Source organism: Hyaena hyaena, unplaced genomic scaffold (assembly GCF_003009895.1).
Source record: "Hyaena hyaena isolate Hyena2069 unplaced genomic scaffold, ASM300989v1 scaffold_98, whole genome shotgun sequence".
NCBI lineage: Eukaryota > Metazoa > Chordata > Mammalia > Carnivora > Hyaenidae > Hyaena > Hyaena hyaena.
The window spans coordinates 2534101-2553080 of record NW_024080730.1 but is presented as its reverse complement, the minus strand read 5'-3'; the positions used below and the strand labels follow the sequence as shown (position 1 = coordinate 2553080).

Here is an 18980-nt window from a genome sequence, read left to right as displayed (position 1 = left end):
TGACAGCGCACCCGCCCCACACGTGCCTCCCGCCGCCGGCCCCACGCCGCAGCCCAGCTTGTGACACTTTTCTCTCTCGTTGCCGTTTCAGAAGCCCAGAGGTCATGAGCACCGTCTCAGGTACACGGAGCACGACGGTCACCTTCACCGTTCGCCCGGGGACCTCGCAGCCCATCACCCTGCAGAGCCGGCCTGCGGACTTTGAGAGCAGGACCTCAGGAGCGAGACGCGCCCCGAGCCCTGTGGTCTCGCCAACAGAGATGAGCAAAGAGATGCTGCCCACTCCGCTCTCTGCCGCCGCTGCCACCCCTTCCCCCACGCTCTCAGAGGTCTTTAGCCTTCCAGGCCAGCCCCCGTCCGGCGACCTATTTGGCTTGAACCCAGCGGGACGCAGCAGGTCGCCGTCCCCCTCGATACTGCAACAGCCAATCTCAAATAAGCCTTTTACGACTAAGCCCGTTCACCTGTGGACTAAACCAGACGTGGCGGACTGGCTGGAAAGTCTCAACTTGGGTGAGCATAAAGAGACCTTCATGGACAATGAGATTGATGGCAGTCACCTACCAAACCTTCAGAAGGAAGACCTAATCGACCTTGGGGTGACTCGGGTCGGGCACAGAATGAACATAGAAAGGGCTTTGAAACAGCTGCTGGACAGATAAGGGTGGCTGCTCTTTACCTTCACAGACTTCTTGTTATAAGTAGAGATGGGCTTCTACTGAAATATTCGGGCGGCCAAGCACGGTCTGTGAGCACCAACCCCATGCCACGGGTTTGTCTCCTGGTACCCAAAGAAATGCCGAGTGTGTCCGGGTGTGGCTGAGCGAAAGCCTGGCGGCTCCCCCACCCTCCACGTGGGCTTCACGGGCTGTTTTCTGCGCAGCGGGAGACCGGGGGTGGGGGTGGTCTGCCACCACGAAGAGAGAGTCACGGCCTGCCTTACGGTGCGCAGGTGACCTCACTTTGCCGGGTCCCGGGACGCCCCCGCCGATCCCGCACGGGCCCGGCTCCTGCAGGCAGACACCAGTGTACTCCACATACCTCCTGCGGCCTCCCAGTCCACGGCCTCCAGGAGGACACGCAGTGCTCACTCGCTCCCTTCTTTCCTGTACTTTGCTTGCAGTCAGCCACCCCAGGCCTGTCTGTCCGGTGCCCCTCGTCGGGCCCGGAAGGTAGAGAATCAGTTTTTTCCTTTGGATTCTTTACCCCACCTCCTCCTGCGATGTGCATCCGTGGTTCTTTGGCCAGGAAGTTCTTGGCCGTGGTGGGGAGTCTGATGGGATCGTGCCCAGCTTTGCTTAGCTTTCTTTCTTTATTTCTGCAAATCTATTAGCATAATTCCAAAGTGGCCAAACAGATGTCACATGGAGTTAGTCAAAGCACAAAGTCACGATTCCGAGGAGGAGGGGAGGCCGGGCCCTGGGAGCCGGCCCGTGTGCGGCTGCCTGGGTCCCCCCCTAGGGGAAGAGCAGGGAGCTGTCCGCCGGGAGCATCTCCGGCACGGTGAGAAGGGGATTCTCGGCCTTTCACAAGTTTTTAAAATGGAAAGTGTGTCGCATTCTGCAAAGATCAGAGCAGGTGAGCGTCCGCTTTCCCACGAGGCTGAGACATGATGTTAATGGCGGGCACGTGCTGCTACGGGGGAGACCGCATCTTCCCCAGGGCTGGGAGGGGGATGGGGGGTGCAGTGACCTCTGTTCTGAGCCCGGCAAAGGGTAAGCGTGTCTGCCGAGGTCACCCCTCTGCTCTCTGAGGCCAGGGAAGACGATCCTCGGGGGCTCCCCCGCCTTCTCTCAAGTGTCTGGGAGCCCCACCAGTCTGACTGGTACAACAGGCTTTTCGAGAACCTGGTGGGTATGGCGTCTACGCAGGACCCGGGGTCGAGAACACGCAGGGGGCTGCAGGCTGATGTGCGAGTGGACACACGAAGAAAGGACAGACAGGGAGGTTTCCCGGGCTGCACCAGGCCCCCCACGCGAGGCTTTCTTGAGTCGCACCCGTCCTCTTCCCTGGAGTCCCCTCCCCGGTGACAATACCTCCGATTTCCAAGGGAGGTTACCACCTGCACAGGGGTCACCGGACATCCAGCCAGGCTTCCGGCACATTCTCCCACACTTGGAAGAAACTCGAACAGCAGGTTTTGGCTTTTATTATGATTTCAGAACTAGCCTAGCCCATCTCTAATTATAAAAACACAATTTTTTTTTCCTTTCTTTTCTTTACGCTCACAATCAAGTCTGATTAGGTCTGGAACAGCTCTAGAATGAACACATAAAATTTAGCAATTTAAAATCTTTCTTTACTGCAAGTTTAAATAGTTGTACAGATAGTTTATAAGCACAATATTTTAAGAAAAAAAAGTGGCTGGTCTACTAGGCAGCCTTTGTGCCACTTCAGTGCTAGAAAGTTACAGAAAAAAAAAAAACTTTTGTGATTTAATAATACTATTTCTGTGGAATTATAAAAGTATGACCTTTTTAAATCAACCTTATTTGGATGCATCTGAACCAGCAGAGCTGTGTTATATTTTCTATCTTTGCTAGAACTTCGTCATCAAAGGACAATTATTTCTTCCGAAGTGGTTACAATTCACAAAGCAGCGGTTTCTCCAAAAACACACACGCACCCCCCCAACACCCACACACAGACACACCACTACAGACGCACATGCACGCACTCCCCCCCACACCCCCACATGTACACTCCCCACACACACACACACGCGCACAGTTTTTCCAGCCACACGCCCCTGAATTGGAAACCGAGTTTCGGACCTTCCTCTGCTCCACACCCCTCTGCAGGTCAATCTGGATCTACGTGCCCCGCCCAGACTCGATATCAATTGAAAGCGAAGGCGCTTCTCTCCCGTGCCCTTTCCGTCTCTCCGTCGTGGGGTGCGCCCTGACACCGTGGGTGGCCTGCTGAGGCCGCCTGCTCGTTCAGAAAGTGTAAAGGTGATAGTTTGGCCATGATCTGTCTTCCATTCGGTGAGACGGCAAATCCAGTCTGTACACCGCTTCACCGGGGCTCTTCTCCCTCTACCTACTGCTGGCATCACCTCTGCGGCCAATGTCAGGGACACGCCAGAGCGAGATGAGAGTGAGGGAAAGGCGCCGCGAGGTTGCCACCTGGTGGCTTTAGATTTGCTGATCTCAGCGGCCAGCCGGTGAGGGCCGGCTGCCACTCCCTTTCTCAGACTTCAAGCCACGGGCACCTAACCAGAAGCAAGCAGACTGCAAGAGAAAAAAGAGCTGAGCAGTCTTTAATTTCTGCCTTGTCTCGTTATAGAAAAGTCACAGGACCCGCAGAACCTATTGGCCTCCAGAGTAACCCGTGTTGCCAAGACGAGTCTGTCTCTAGCCCTAGTCAATGGTTTTGCTCCAGAAAGCAATAGTTCCTCACTGAAATTGCCGCCCACTGTTCTCCCCCCGTCCCCGCCCCCCTTGAACATGTTAGGACCAGGCCCTATTCCATCCCCTCTTCCATGGTGGGACAAACGCCAAACTGCTCATTCTAAGGATCATGTTAATACTATTCCGGGTTTTCAGATCAACTTTTGTTACCTACTGTAATTTAAATAAACTGCATTTACATGCCTAGTCTCTGTGACATTGTGTACACAAAACCAAAATCTCTCACGATGTAAATTATGTACACCTGCCAAGACACCTTCTCCAGGGTGTCTGTGCACATTTTAAGTTGACTCATAAACTAGAAAATGACTCAGTGTGACTGTTGATTTGCTGAACTCTGCACATCACAAGTGGGTTATTCGTGGCACTTCAGTTAGTAAAATGGTGATTTTTTTTTTTTATTCCCGAGTTACCGAACAAGCAAGCATCGCCCAGGTGACCTGGCAGTGACTTCGTGTGTGGGCCACAAACACGGGTTTTTCCCATTAACAAGTTTTTTTTTGTTGTTTTGTTTTTTAGAAACTACTGTTTCACACTACAGTTTGTGTAACTTGTGTTCGCATTCTCTGTGTTGCTGTTACTTTTGTGCTTTTATTCCTTTTAAACTTTATTTTGAAAAAAGAAAAAAAAAAAACGAAACAAAAACCGAGCTCCTGTAATTTGCACTTCCTCCTAATCCTTCAATCTCTTGTATGGCGACCAAAACGACTGTAAGAGAAATAAACATGCGATTGCACTAAGGTTGTGGCTCTGATTGCACACAGGGTAAGCTGTCTGAGCGGACGCAGCTGCCAGCCTGTCCCCTCACGTAGGCAGGACAACACCGCCACTTTACCTCCAAGAAACTGACCAGGCACTAGGTTTCATCAAAGAGCAAGAACCTTCCTTCCGCTGAGCTCACCCGCCTTGGTTCGGCTTCCCCAAGTGCTCTCCCCGCAGAGCCGAGGGCATGTCGGCGTGCACGTCCGCAGGCTCGGTGAGAGCCCGGCCGAGGCCTGACCGTCCTCTGGTTTGGGACGGAAGTGGGGGTGGTGCTGAGGGGGAGCCAGCGTCGCAGGCAGCTCTCCTTGGAGCACAGACCCCGCCGCCCCCACCTGCTAGTCTTCCTCCCACCAGGCCCTGGGGCCGCAGCACGGGGCGGCCTCTCTCGTTATCGTGCAGCCAGCCATGCTTTGGTGAGCTGGTGGGCCTCCAGGCTCAGGGTAAGAGGATTCGGGTCTTTTGGCAAAGAGCTGAGCCGGGGAGACCGGGACCGTCCCTGTGTCTGTAGGGAAGTAGGTTTTAAATACGGAACCTCTTCTTTGGCTTCATCAGTGAAAACCTGATGTCTTTAGTTCTTGGACAGTTTCTACTATCCTGGCATATTCTCCATTTGAACAGTGGCCACTGTGTCTTCATGTTCATGAAAAATTCTAATCCTCAAATCTCTCGTAGGTTACCCTCCCCTAGGCCTCCTGCCTCGCTGTCCAGTGGCCTCTCCCAGACCTTAACCACCCCCCTCCCCCCGTCACCTCCAGTGGTTTCCTCCAGACCTCCTGTAGGTAAATGTTACCAGTTTCTCTTAAGGGGAAAAAATCTGAAGAGTTTTTCTTGCCCTCGTACTTTGAGTCACGTTACTAAGCAGGGCACTGGAGTGCTTTTCTGTACCTGTCGCTCTCCGTGTACACGCCGGGTAGGGGGACGCCCTGCGGCGCCCGGGGGAGCACGGTCCCAGCCGCTCCGGGGCAGCCGTGTTCCGGGCGGACGCGGGGAATTTCCCAGCCCTCGGCCTCCAGCAGACCTGACCACTTCAGTTTCCAAGCCGCGCTGTATCAGTGACTTTCTTTCTTTACTGTTCCTGTACTGTGTTTCTCCATTCCACAGTCTTTACCGTTTTGTGTTTAAGATGACAGCAAGAACTGTCCACTGCTTCTACTCTGGAACTCTCTGTTTATAGCAATTCTGAAACTTTAATATGAGCCTTCAAATAAATACAGAAATGAAAAAAAAAAGAAAAAAATCAAGTGTGTGCCTTGGGTGTTTTGAACCTGATCTGCATAAAAACCATATTGTATTCAAATGCTGTATATTTAACGAAAGGATAAATCTATCTTCACTGTATTAATGTAGCTGATACAATAGTCATAGTGCCTTGTTTTCTGAACTGAGAAGCCCGTATCAATGCACAACGTAAAGTAAAACCGATCCGAGAAATGAAATGTTGAGGAGACCTGGACGTGGTTCTGGAGCCTTCATCCAAAGGCTGTGCCATGTACACAGTCGTTTAAAGTAAAAAATAAAAAGAAAATTGAAATAAGATTGTGTTATCAGTTAATTTTCCATTGAAAGTGCTCTCTGCTCTAGGACTTCCGCTGTTTCCGTGGACTTCACACGGAGCATGTCTGAGAGGCCCCGTGGGCGAGAGGGCGCGCGGGCAGGCGTCCTGGGGCCCCACCTGCCGCCCTCGTTGACTTACCGAAGTCAGCCGTGTTGACTGTTGGCACACTTTGTGAAACATTTAACAAAATGTTTGTGTTTAGTGACGGAGGCCACTCATCACAGAACTCTTTCCTATGTTTACAAGTGAAAGAAGCGGCAGCACGCAGTCCATTTCTCTTGTAAAAAAAAAAAAAATGACAGGAAATACACCACGTCTGGCCTGACGCCGCCACGCTCTATGTGCTGCAGGTCACGTGAGCAGCCGGCGTCATCCTAGGAGTTGTCCGGGCGCAGGGAGCGCGCCAGGAGCCACTGCTCCACCCACAGGGCCAAGTGCAACTGGGCGACGGCTGAGCTGGCCCAGAGGCGGGGACGCGGCACGAGCTGTGTCCCTCACCACACCTCCGGGCACTCTGTCCAGCACGTGTCTGGAGGGAGCAAGGACCTACATGCATGGGGTGTGCCTGTTTCTTGCAGGAGACTCTCACTGGTGCTGCCGTTTACCAAGCCAAACCCCACTAGCGATCCAAACTTCTGCATTTCCGGCCACAAATGTAGCCAATCATCTGAGAGTGGTCTGGGAGACACGGTAGGGTTTCTTAGGGGTCCCCATTCCACGTGCGGCCCCCGCCTCCGCTGGAAGTGTGCACGGGTCCAGAGTCAACGGCATGCGCCACAGCACCTGCCACAGCCACCAGGCAAGACCGATGGGCAGCCAGGCCCCGGGCCCCGTAGGAGGCGGGGATCAGGGAAACGGCGGGCTGGCCTCCAGGGCCGCCGGGTGAGCAGGTCTGAGTGCGAAGACGGCTCGGCCCAGCCGCCGTGGTGGCAGCACACCGCCTGTCCTGTGCCCCCACCATCGAGCCTTCCTGCCACCGCCCACTCCTAGTCTTTCTTGCCAAGGGCTAACGCGGACTTAAATGTGTTCTTAAAGCCCCAGGGCCCAGAAGGCAGAAGAACACAGCCTTTGAACTGCCAGGGAAGCAAGCACAACAAAAGACAGAGGTCAGTTTACTTCCCTGCACGGATGCAAGAGACAGCAGAGGCTGGAAACAGCAGTCAATGTACACGGGGCACGGGAGCCAGGCGCCATCCGGAGCACTGCCCCCTCTTAGGGTCTAACAGCCCTGCAGCAGAAACAAAGAGCCCCATTTTACAGATGAGGAAGCCAAGTCCTGCCACGGTCCACAGTGAGGGCAGACACAGGATTTGCCATACGTCGTCCATGGCAAAGTCCCTCTGTGGGAAAGAGGACCCCATCAGGTGCCCCAAGAACTGCTGGTGGTGTCAGGATCTGTCACTTTCTGCCCCTCCAAAGTCACTTGTGCAGAGCCATGGGTCCAGGAGGCTGGTAAAGGTCAGGGGCGGGGGGGGCTTCCAGAGGAATCACCCCAGGGGTGTGACAGGGAGATTTAATTCAGAAGTAACTGCTCACCTCACTGGGATCAGGGAAGCCAGGACCTAGGGATCAGAGACTCTCTCAAAGACCTGACAAAGGCCCACAGCTTAGAGACGTGTGACACGTGGCATCTGCTTACATTCTCCCGGGAACCCACAGGTACGTACGGAAAAGACGAGGAAGAAACGGAGGCGCAGAGAAAGCAGACGCCCTCATCCGTGGTCTGCAGGCGGCTGGGACAAACTATCCTGGAGACGGGAGTCCTCACCAAGGGAGCACAGCTGCCCTGGGCCCTGTCCTTCCCCGGCCTTCCCACTAAACACCTCCTCCCTTGGCTCTGGGCCACCCAGAATCCTCACAGCCTGTTCCTTCGTGGCCATCGCCCGCCAGAGCCTGCCTCTGCTGCAGCCAGAGAGCCCTCTCTGGTGACGGCTCCCAGCCCCGAGGCCAGTGTGTTCGCCCCCGCGCCCCACAGCCCCCTGCCGCCAGCCCCTTCCTTCCCCTTCATAGTCACCCTCGGTGGCAGAGGAGAAAAGGCCAAGCAGACGAAAGATAAGGAGCCAGTCACATGGCTGCAGGACGGGTTCGAAGTGAGTCTAACAGGCCCCCACAGCTTTGAAGCTTTACAGAAAGCCAAGGGCACCGAGCGGGTCTTGGAGCCCGCCATCTGGGCAAGCTAAAAATAAGGTTCCGTTTTGAAGCAAGAGCTTATAAACGTGACTACAAAGGTCCCGACAGAGACATCAAGGCTCTGGGGGAGCCACAAGGCCTGAAACCTTTAGCACCGGCGGGACCGCAGGAAAGCCCGGCCCCCACCCAGACACGGGCTCCGGTCACCAGCTTTTTCTGGCAGCAGCAGCCAGGAGGGAAAGTGGAGAGTGCGGCGGCACAGCCGGGAGGGAGGCGGTAAAACGGAAGGGCCGGATACAGCTTGAAGCGCAGGCCAACACAGACAGGGCGCTCAGACCGACCCGCGCTCGAGTCCCAGGCCCACATCATCCGGAGCAGTGTGACCCCCGCCCCAAGCTTCTCCTTGCTCACCTTGCCGCCTCAGTAGGGGGCTCCAATCTGCCTGCTCCTCTTGGCATCTGGAATATTCTTCCCCTGTGTCTGCACAGCCTCCTGAACCACAAGATTCAGAGTAGAACCCATTTTAATCACCCACTCACATCTCCCCGTCTTCTCATGGCAAGTATTACTACGTCAAGGCGGCCCGTTAACTACCGTACCGGTTCCGCGGCCACCTGGCGCACGCGGGGACACGCGCGCACACACACGAAGAGCTGCGGGACAGCACTGGAGCCTGTCCTGTCCCGGCCCACCGCTCGCACTGCTGCTCCCCTGCCTGCAGGGCCAGCCCCTCCTTCCAGAGCCCCCACCCCCACCCCGCTGCCGCCTCAGCCCCCCTGTGGCTGCGCCCCAGCGCCTGCAGCTCCCTTCCGGTCCTCACAGTCCCGCCACGGGAGGCCGACTTCCCCAGGGCCCTGGCGGCCCCTGCGCTGAGCCGCCCTGTCCTGGAAGGTTCCGGGGCCTCCCGCCCTCGGCCCGCCCGTTGACGTGCAGCTCCTGCCTCACCCCTCTGTGTCCCCCCCCCCCCGACACCAGGGACCCTTCTCTCTAGAGCTGCCCGCCCCGCGGGTCCTGCGTCGGGGATGCTGCGGTGGCGGGAAAGGGAGCCGCGCCCGGGTCGGGATGGGGGGGCCGGGCGGGGGGTGGGGCTCGGCCCTCCGGCTCCCCGTCCGCCACGCGGGGTGTCAGGGGCGGCCGCGAGGACTCGGCATCGCGCGCAGGGGCCCCGACGGGGGTCTGGGGGAGCCTGCCTCACCTGGCTCACCCTCGGCGTCTGGAGAGGCGGCCCTCCGGCCCCGCGGCCCGACAGCGGCCTCCGCCACAGCTCTGGCGGGCGAGGGAGACGCCACGGCCGCCCGCCGCGGCTGCAGAGGACGCTGGGCCCGTTAGTCACGTGCCCCGCATGAGCCAATCAAGACTGGCAGCAGGACTCATGCGCACGTGCCCAGCGAGGACCAATCCCAACCGGCAAAGGGGATGATCATGATTGGCCCAGCTGGAGGAGAGGCAGCTTTCGACCAATCCTCGAGGCCAGGAGGCGGGCCGCGGACGAAGCGCCCCGCCCACCAGGGGGAGCTCGCAGGCCAGTGGCGGGCTCAAGCCAGGTGCTTGCGGTCCAGGCTCAGGGCTTGTAGCCGCGAGGCCAGAGCGACCTCCCAAAGCAGCGAGCATCTATCTTCACCCCTATCCCTGGAAGAAGATCAGTATAAATAAAAGGCAGATTTTGGCTATAAATAATGCAAACTCCCATTAAAATGGCTTCAACAAAAAGTGTTTTATTCTTTCCATAGGACACAAAAATGTAAGCTCCAGGTAGGCAGGAATTTTATCTGTTTTGTTCGATGCCCTGCATCGGCAACAAGATGTTCTCAGTAAGGATGTGCTGGCAGCATGGGTGAATGGGAGGACCCTAGGTGGGTGGGCCCTGGCTTTGATCGGACAGCTCAACATAGTCAGGCCTGAGATTCAGCCTCCCCCTCCAATTTCTCAGCCTCACAGCAACAAAAGGCTGCTGCTGCCCTACTCATTGCATTCTGTTCCAGGCCAGGAAGAAGAGGGGAAGACCATGTCAGCTGTGTCTGCTCCCCTTTAACAGAAGCGAGTGCATTCCCAGAAGTGTCTACCAACATGTCATCAACCGGGGTAACTAAAGCCATCCCTAGCAGCAAGGCAGTCCCCAAAGGGGGCGGTCAGCTCCACACAGCGCTGCCAGCAACAAAGCTGTGGATGTGTTAAAGGACAGAAGGTGGAGGTGCCTGGGTGGCTCAATCGGTTAAGTGTCTGACTCCTGATCTCAGTTCAGGTCCTGAGCTTGTGGTTTGTGAGTTCCAGCCCTGAATTGGGCTCTCCGCCACCAGTGCAGAGCCTGCTTGGGATTCTTTCTCTCTCTCTCTCTCTCTCTGCCCCTCCCCCACTTGTGTGCATGTGCGCTCTGTCTCTCAAAATAAATAAAGTTTAAAAAAATTATAAAAAGGGGCACCTGGGTGGCTCAGTGGGTTAAGCATCCGACTTCGGCTCAGGTCATGATCTCACAGTTCGTGAGTTCGAGCCCCGTGTCGGGCTCTGTGCCGACAGCTGGGAGACTGGAGACTACTTTGGATTCTGTGGGTGTTTCTCTCTCTCTCTCTCTCTCTCTCTCTCTGCCTCTCCCCCACTCATTCTCTCACTGTCTCTCTCCCCTCTCAAAAATAAACATAAAAAAAGTTTTAAAAATTTATTAAAGGGGCGCCTGAGTGGCTCAGTGGGTTAAGCATCCGACTTCGGCTCAGGTCATGATCTCACGGTTCGTGGGTTCGAGCCCCACATCGGGCTCCGTGCTGACAGCTCAGAGCCTGGAGCTGCTTCGGATTGTTTCTCCCTCTCTCTGACCCTCCCCTGCTCATGCTGTCTCTCTCTCAGAAATAAATAAAAAAACATTTTAAAAAGTTAAAAACATTTACTAAAAAAATAATTTTAAAATGGCAGAAGGTGAATGAAGGATGTACGGACAGGTGATAGACGGGGTCAGAGTGTCCAGGGAGATTCTCCTCACTGACCCTGTGAAAGTACACAATCCGCTGGCATTGGACACGGCCACAGTTCCGCAAGGCTGTCGGCACTGGCCAGTTCCATCCTGCCGGAGACAGACCCTGTGGCCGTGAGCTCTCACCCCTTCCCCCTGTCCGCGGCCCCGGAAACCAGCACTCTTTCTACCTCTGTGGATTGGCCTACTCTGGACATTTCACGTAAGTGGAATCACACGTGCGGTCTTTTGGCTCTGGCTTCTCCCCCCGAGCATTTTTCAAGGGTCATCGGTGGAGCAGCACCGTTTGTGGCTCAAGAGGGTCCCGTCGGAGACGCGGACCCCACCTGGTTTTTCCCTTCGTGGGATGGGCGTGGGGGGTGTCTCCACCTTCTGGCTGTTGCGAATAGTGCGGCTGCGGCCGCGCGCGCGCCAGCCTTCACTGCAGGGCGTTTTCCGTTCTTCGGGGCACGTACCCTGGGGAGGGACTGCGGAGTCCCGCGGCCGCCCCTGCCGGACGTGCTGAGGAGTCGCTAGACCGTTTCCTGCAAAGGCCACACCGTTTGCGTTCCCACCAGCGGCGGGTGAGGGCGCCTCCCCGGAGACTTTTGAGGCCCCGTTTCTGGAGGCTGAAGGGGCCCCGTCTCCATCTCACGGAACACGGACAGCCCGGGCGCCCGGGACCAGCCGGGGGCGCCACGTCCCTGGGCTTCCAGCAAGGCCCCCAGGCAAGGGGCGCGGACGGCTCGCCTCACCTCCCCGCCGCCCCGGGCGGGCATCTGGGAGCGGGCACATCATCAGGCCTCTGCCCAGGCATCCGGCTTCAGTAGGAAGTGTCAAAACTCAGAGCTTTACTCCTACGGATACTTTATGGAGGGAAAAACAAACCGTCCTCTTACGGGGGAGATCTCAGATTTGAAAGGGGGAGGAAGCTCAGGGGCGTGGCGTGTCAGCGTGAGTGGGCGTGGTCTGCCGGCGTGATGGGGCGTGGCCTGTCAGCGTGATGGGGCGTGGCGTGTCGGCATGAGTGGGGCGTGGCGTGTAGGCGTGGTGGGCGTGGCCTGTCAGCGTGATAGGGCGTGGCCTGTTAGCGTGAGTGGGCGCGGCCTGTCGGCGTAATGGGGGCGTGGCCTGTCAGCGTGATAGGGCGTGGCCTGTCGGCGTGAGTGGGCGCGGCCTGTCAGCGAGAGCGGTTACCCGGTGGGAGTTTCCAGATGCCAGGGAAGCTGTTAAACATGAGGATCTTCCACCGTTTGGGGAGGAGAAGACATCTTAGCCTTTTCATGTCTGATTATCGGAGGCATCCACGATAAATCACCTAAGCTTTCCTGTTCATGAGATGAGCAGGATTAAGGTTTGCTCACCCGGGCTCACTGGACCTGTCTGCTCAGGACCTTCAGGTCTGCTCCCTATTTTATTTTCGTTTTAACAAGAGGAAGCCCCCGAATCCGTGTGGTCAGCGCTCTCTTCGGGTGGGTCTGAAGGGCAGATTGAGAAACCACCCCTTGCATCCACTGTCCGCAGTCGGCAGGAGTGGGCGAGAGGTGGGGGACAGCCTGGTGCACAGGTGACTTTGTGCAAGGCCAGCTTGTGCCTCTGCTATCTGGAATTGCCAGTGCCTGGACCGTTGTCCCCCTGCGGCTCCACCAGCCTACGATGCACAGAGGGAGGCTCTAAGGCAGTGGTTTGCCGAGTCTGGTCCCCGGGCCAGCAGCATCAAGGTCAGCCACCTGGGACCTGGTTAGAAATGCAAATGTTTGGGGGGCACCTGGGGGGCTCAGTCGGTTAAGCATCTGACTTCGGCTCAGGTCATGATCTCACGGTTCACGGGTTCGAGCCCCCCATCGGGCTCTGTGCTGACAGCTCAGAGCCTGGAGCCTGTTTCAGATTCTGTGTCTCCCTCTCTCTCTGCCCCTCCCCTGCTTGTGCGCTCTCGCTCGCTCTCTCTCTCTCTCTCAAAAATAAAAACATTTAAAGAAATATGTTTAATAAATTTAAAAAAAGAAATGCAAATGTTTGGAACACCTGGGTGACTCAGCTGGTTAAGCGTGTGGCTCTTGGTTTCAGCTCAGGTCATGATTTCGCGGTATGTGGGTTCGAGCCCCGGGTCAGGCTCCAGTGTAGAGCCCGCTTGGGATTCTCACTCTCTTCCCCTCCCTTGGCCCCTCCCCTGTTCATGCTCTTTCTCTCTCTCTCTCTCAAAATAAATAAATACACTTAAAAAAAAGGAATGCAAATGTCTGCTCCTGTTGTACCTGCAGAATGAGAGGCGGGGCAGCAGGGCCAGCAACTGAGGCTAGCAAGCCCTCCAGGTGACCCCTGTGCCCGCTGTCGTCTGAAAGTCCCCTCTCTAAAGCAACCCCTGCGAAACAAAGCTGCCCCACCCCTCCGACTGTGCAGCATCAGGACGCTGCAGCTCCAGCACATCGCATGTGGCTGCGTAGAGCCGAGCACGTGCCCCACTCTCCCAGGGGCCAAGGCCTGCGTGTGGATGCCTCTGAGGACAGCTCGTCGAGCCATGCTGAATGCCCAGACAGAGGGTACCAGGGGCCAAGGAGGCGGCCTACTTGCTCCGGAAAACCCACCCAGGGTTCACAGTTCAGCGTAGGGCTTCACCTGGGCACCACTCACCCAGCTCCCCCCTGCACCTACCACCAGTCTGTGAATCACGCAACCCCCGGGCTCTGCCGTGTTCTCATCTGGAATATGGACTGACAGCGCTGAGGCCCCAGGAATTCATGGGTGCAAATGGGGTGTTACACGGGGAACGGCGTGGCACCGCCAGAGGGAACAAATACAGATTGGATTCTCCTGTTAATCGTGTGGCAAAAATACACGTTGTAGAAAATTCAGAAAAACATGTGTCCCTTCCCTGCTGGCTCCCCAAACCCCAGGGTGCCCCCAGAGCTCGCACCTGTTAAGGATTCCTTGTGATCCTTCCCTGGCCTGGTGCGTACGTCTGCAAGCACATGCGTGGGAATAATTTAAAAAACCCAAAGACATTGCTTGGTGCTAGTCTTGCTCTTTTCAAAATTATGAAGCCTCTTGGGCACGTGGAAACGGCGGGGTCCAGTCAGTACCTACATCCACCGCCCAGCTTCAGACATCAACCGTTACAGGGATGCCCGAAGCCCCTTCATTCCTCCGGATTCCACCTCCCTCCCTCCACCCCAGAAGTAGCCGCTGCCCTGAACTTGGTGTTTATCATCTCCACACACGTTGATGTGTGTGTCCATAAACGATACGTAGTAAGTACTGTGCACACTGCAAAACCATATACGGGCCCCCAGGGGGCTCAGTTGGTCGAGGATCCGGCTTTGGCTCAGGTGATGATCTCAAGGTTTGGGAGTTTGAGCCCCGTGTCGGGCTCTGCGCTGACAGCTCGGAGCCTGGAGCCTGTTTCAGGTTCTGTGTCTCCCTCTCTCTCTGCCCCTCTCCCACTCACATTCTCTCAAAATAAATAAATATATATATAAAAATAAGTAAATAAATAAACCTTACAGAAATGATCTCTACTTCATGCATGATCAATTACCAATCCTCATCAAGAGAACAGTGCCTGGCACTTAGCCCCCAGCCAGTTAACTGGTGGCTATACCATCATCATCGATAGTATAATTATTGGCAATCATGAATCCCGCAGCTGGCTTATTTATTTCAATATCACTTTTGAGCCTCATCAAAGATGCCAAATGTGGCTCTAAATCATTCATGTTCTCAGTGAAATCTATTTCATAATAGGAATATATTGAAATTGATTTGTCCCTTCATCTGTTGATTAACATTCACATTATTTTTTTTTTGCTATAAAAACAATGCTCGTCAACATCATGCGAAGTGAAAGAAGCCCGTCCCAAATCACTATATATTGTTATGATTCTGTTTACATTAAATGTCTGGAACGGAAAGATACAGAGACAGAGAGGAAGGTGTGGGTAGCAGGGGCTGGGGGGGAGGAGGGAGGGGTGACTGCTGGTGGCCATGGGGTTGCTTTTTGGGTGATGAAAATGTTCTGGAATCAGAGAGTGGTGATATTCCCAAAACTCTGTGAATACACTAAAAGCCATTAAATTGTGTACCATATAGGTGAATTATATGGTAAGCAAATTCTGTCTCAATAAATCTTTTAAGAAAAAAAAATGCTTTTCTAAAAGTAATGTGGGGGGAGCGCCTGGGTGGCTTAGTCGGTTAAGCGTCCGACTTTCGCTTAGGTCATGATCTTGCGGATCGTGGGTTCGAGCCCCGCGTCGGGCTCTGTGCTGACTGCCAGCTCAGAGCCTGGAGCCTGTTTCAGTCTGTGACTCCCTCTCTCTCTGACCCTCCCCTGCTCACGCTGTCTCTCTCTCTCTCTCCTAGAAATTAAAAAAAAAAAAAAGTAATGTGGGATCATATGTTGGATCTTGGAACCACAAAAGCGACCTTAGGGAAAAATTTAAATATGAACAAAGTCTGCCATTTAGTCAGGGATGTTACACCGATGTTAATCTCTTAATTTGAATAAGGGGGCCATGGTTGGATAAGAGGTTAATCTTAGGAGAAATTGACAGGAAGTATGTAAGAATTCCTCATAATTTACAACTTTCTTGTAAAATCATTCCAAAATTTTAAAAATTACTTTAAATTTTAAATAAATAAAATTATTCCAAAATTTAAAAAAAAAAAAAAAAGGCAAGCAGTGCTGCTGTGGACGTAGCCAAGTGCACATGGCGCGTACGAGCCTCTCTCAGGGGCTCACTCCGGACCGGGACCGAGGAGCCGTAGGACACGGAGTCCCCAAGCTACCGGGAATGACCCAACCGCTGGCCCGGGACAGCGCGCTTCCCTCGGCTAATGTGCATCTTGGCAATCGATGGCTGCCAGCCGCCCAGCTCTGGGCACGGGTGTTCGGAGCCGTCCATCAGGCCCCGTGGACGGGCATGTAGGTCCCCTCTGTTCTGCACACACAAAGTACAACCGGGAGAAATCCTCACAAACAGAACCGTGGGGTGCAGGGCATTCGATCCATCTTCTTAAGTCCTCGAAGGGCCTGACAGCTGCGCCCTCAGACACGGGGCCTGGGGACATCCGTCAGCAGAGCAACGTTTTCCGTGAGGGAGCCCATGCCGTTCGCTGCTGGGTTCAAATAAGAAACTCAAACATCTCCATAATTCCATGTCACTGCCTTATAAATCGGCCCCAAGTTTAGTGGCCTAACGCAGCAATAGGCCCTGATTCTCCGCTGCTGGTTCCACAGGCCAGGAACGTGGGGGCAGCTTAGCAAGGGGGTTGTAGGTCAGCAGCTGCCGAGAGGCTTCAGTTGAGGTGCTGACCGAGATTTTTTGGGGACACAGGGTTCGTTTCCAAGGTGACGCACTCACATGGCCGATGGCAGGAGGCCACGGCTTCTTGCCACCCTGGCTTCGAGGGCCGTCGAAGCTTTCCCCCTCCCCCACAGGGTGCCGGCTTCTCTGAAAGCACGTGACCTCGGAGAGCAAGGCAGGGACCGTGGGGTCTCCCATGGCTTCGTTCGGAGCTGACAGCCTCCCGTTTTCACAGAGTCCCATCATTGTGCAGGTTAGGCAGGGAGCACAGGAGTCATCTCAGAGGCTGGCTGTGACAGCCTCACTTTATGGATGAGTGTAGGACCAGGGGACACACTTAGTCACTACTGTTATAAAGGGGTAAAGAGCACCTACAAAAGACTGACGGGTGACCCTGCACTTCATGGTGAAGGACTGAGTGCCTTCCTACTAAGACTGGAAACAAGTGTGTCTGTGTCACTATTCTCAACATAGTGCTGGATGTTCCAGCTGAGACAGTGTGGCCGGAAAAGGCACATAGATTGGAAAGGAAGAAATTCCAAGAGTCTCATTTTGCAGATGATAGGACTTATACAGAAGATCCCAAGGAATCTACCAAAAACAAAACAAAACATTAAAAAACCCACAAAACTTTCTAGAACTTACAAAGGAGCTCAGTAAGGTTGCAAGATAGAAGATAAACATACAAAAATCTATTGTACTTCCACAGACTGGCAGCGGACGTGTGCACGCCGAAAACGGAAATACAGCTCATGACTGCCAAAAAATAAGTGAAACTTAAATGTAGATCTGATAGAACACATATAAGACTGTGGTGCCCCTGGGGGGCTCAGTCGGTTGAGCATCCAACTTCAGCTCAGGTCATGACCTCACGGTTCGTGGGTTCGAGCCCCACGTCGGGCTCTGTGCTGACAGCTCAGAGCCTGGAGCTGCTTCAGATTCTGTGTCTCCCTCTCTCTCTGCTCCTCCCCTGCTCACACTGTCTCTCTCTCTCTCTCAAAAATAAATAAAACATTTAAAAAAAATTTTTAAAGTATGATGTAATTCCTATCAAAATTCCAGCAAGATTTTTTGCAGATATAAACAAGACTGTTCTAGATTCATATGGGATAGCAAAAGAACTATGATAGCTAATACAATTTTGAAAAGAAGAGGAGTGAGAGAAAGCAGCTTACCCAATTTCCAGACTTACTGAAGAGCCGTGACCCTCGAGACTGTGGTATCGATGGAGACACAGATCAATGACAGTATCAACCCCAATCGCACAATTTCCCATCAACTGAAAACTATCTTTTTTTTACAAACATAAATATTATTGTGTTTTCTTCATTTGCAGTAAATAAAATGTGAGGCTTTTTTTTCTTCCTTTCAAATACACATGGCAAAGAACCCCTGAAACACACAGGGTTAAACTCCAAAACGTTAGTTTTATTTATAACGTTCACCTTTAAAGACTTGGGGCCAAGGAGTCAGGTATCATGCTGATATCAAGATGCCTAGCTAAACGATCCTTCCGGAAAACAGATGGGACCTGCAGGGCTTAAAAGTCGGCAAACAGTCCTGGGTGCACTTAGAATGAAGCCCAAGCCGCGGCTCCAGCTCCAGTGCTCATCCTCACCCGCCGCGCGGACGCGCCCAGCAACACCAAGGCCCCTGCTCACACTCGGGCTGCCCGGCTGCCCGGCTGCCCTGCAACACTCCGCTCGAGCCTGCCCTCACCCCAGCCCGTCCGCGACTCTGCCCGGCTGCCCTCCTCGGGTTCCCACTGCACCCCTGCTTTTCATATGGTATCAGGATTGTCTGTGCGTCCTACCCCCACGATACAGGACTCAGAGGGTCTCTTTCCTTCCTTCAAACCCTCTACCATCTTAGTGTGCGATTCACCGGCACGCGGCGCACTCACAATGCTGTGCAGCCTCCACCTGCACCGAGTGCCGGGATGTCATCGCCCCAGAAGGAAACCCAGTAGCCACCGGCAGCCACTCCCTCCTCCCCCCGTCCTCCAGCCCCGGTAACCACTACTCTGCTTTCTAAGGACTTGCAGAGACCGTCTCTTTATCCCTGCATCCCCAGTTCTTAAAAAGAAAGGTTAATGTTGGGGCGCCTGGGTGGCTTAGTCGGTTAAGCGTCCGACTTTCACTTGGGTCATGATCTCGTGGTTCGTGGGTTTGAGCCCCACGTCGGGCTCTGTGCTGACTGCCAGCTCGGAGCCTGGAGCCTGTTTCAGTCTGTGACTCCCTCTCTCTCTGACCCTCCCCTGCTCACGCTGTCTCTCTCTCTCTCCCCTAGAAATAAATAAAACATTAAAAAAAAAAAAAAAAAGAAAGGTTAAAAAAACAACTTTAACCCAATTTAAGTTTTGCCACCTCCTTACCTTACTGACGTTAAAAAACATAAGTATTTTGGAAGACTCTGTTTATTGTTGCAGGATTCTTTTTTATTTCACTGATGCTGCCTATATATGGTAGTCTATGGATATCATTTTTAAAGAATTAGCATTTTAATCTTTCACACAAATACTCCTCTTATGAGTCATAAAATTACTGTGGCAATAGAGTAACCAGAAGTATTTAGAAATCAGTGGGAAAGACAAAAATAATATTCCAACACTTGTCAAGAGAAGAAATAAAACAGGCATTTATTTTTTTCTCAAATGTAAATAATTGAAACTCTTTTTCATCCTCTGTCTACTCCAAAGCTGAGCAGTGTTTCCAAATTCCACAAATAATCACTGAAAACAAAGTTGAACACGGACGCTTCTATCTATATAAGTGCCAATAATACTCACATGCCAACTTTTTTCTTTATATTCTTTAACGATATCCCCTTACTCTACAAGTTAGTCTGTTGGGTAAAATAACAAATTAGGTTCAATATTT

General features: G+C 53.7%; 1 protein-coding gene and 1 long non-coding RNA gene across 3 annotated transcripts in view; one reads left to right on the top strand and one right to left on the bottom strand.

Moving 5' to 3' along the window:
- Positions 1–3826, top strand: part of SHANK2 (SH3 and multiple ankyrin repeat domains 2) — a 419611-nt gene extending 415785 nt beyond the window's left edge. For both annotated transcript variants that reach the window (XM_039235341.1, XM_039235342.1), the window contains one exon: positions 92–3826. In XM_039235341.1, coding sequence (XP_039091272.1) covers positions 92–662 — 571 coding nt within the window. In that variant the 3' untranslated portion in view covers positions 663–3826. The remainder of the gene's footprint in view (positions 1–91) is intronic.
- Positions 1–8458, bottom strand: part of LOC120233862 — a 32654-nt gene extending 24196 nt beyond the window's left edge. The window contains exon 1 of the long non-coding RNA XR_005528937.1: positions 8272–8458. This is a non-coding gene — a long non-coding RNA (uncharacterized LOC120233862). The remainder of the gene's footprint in view (positions 1–8271) is intronic.
- Between the last annotated feature and the right edge of the window lie 10522 nt (positions 8459–18980).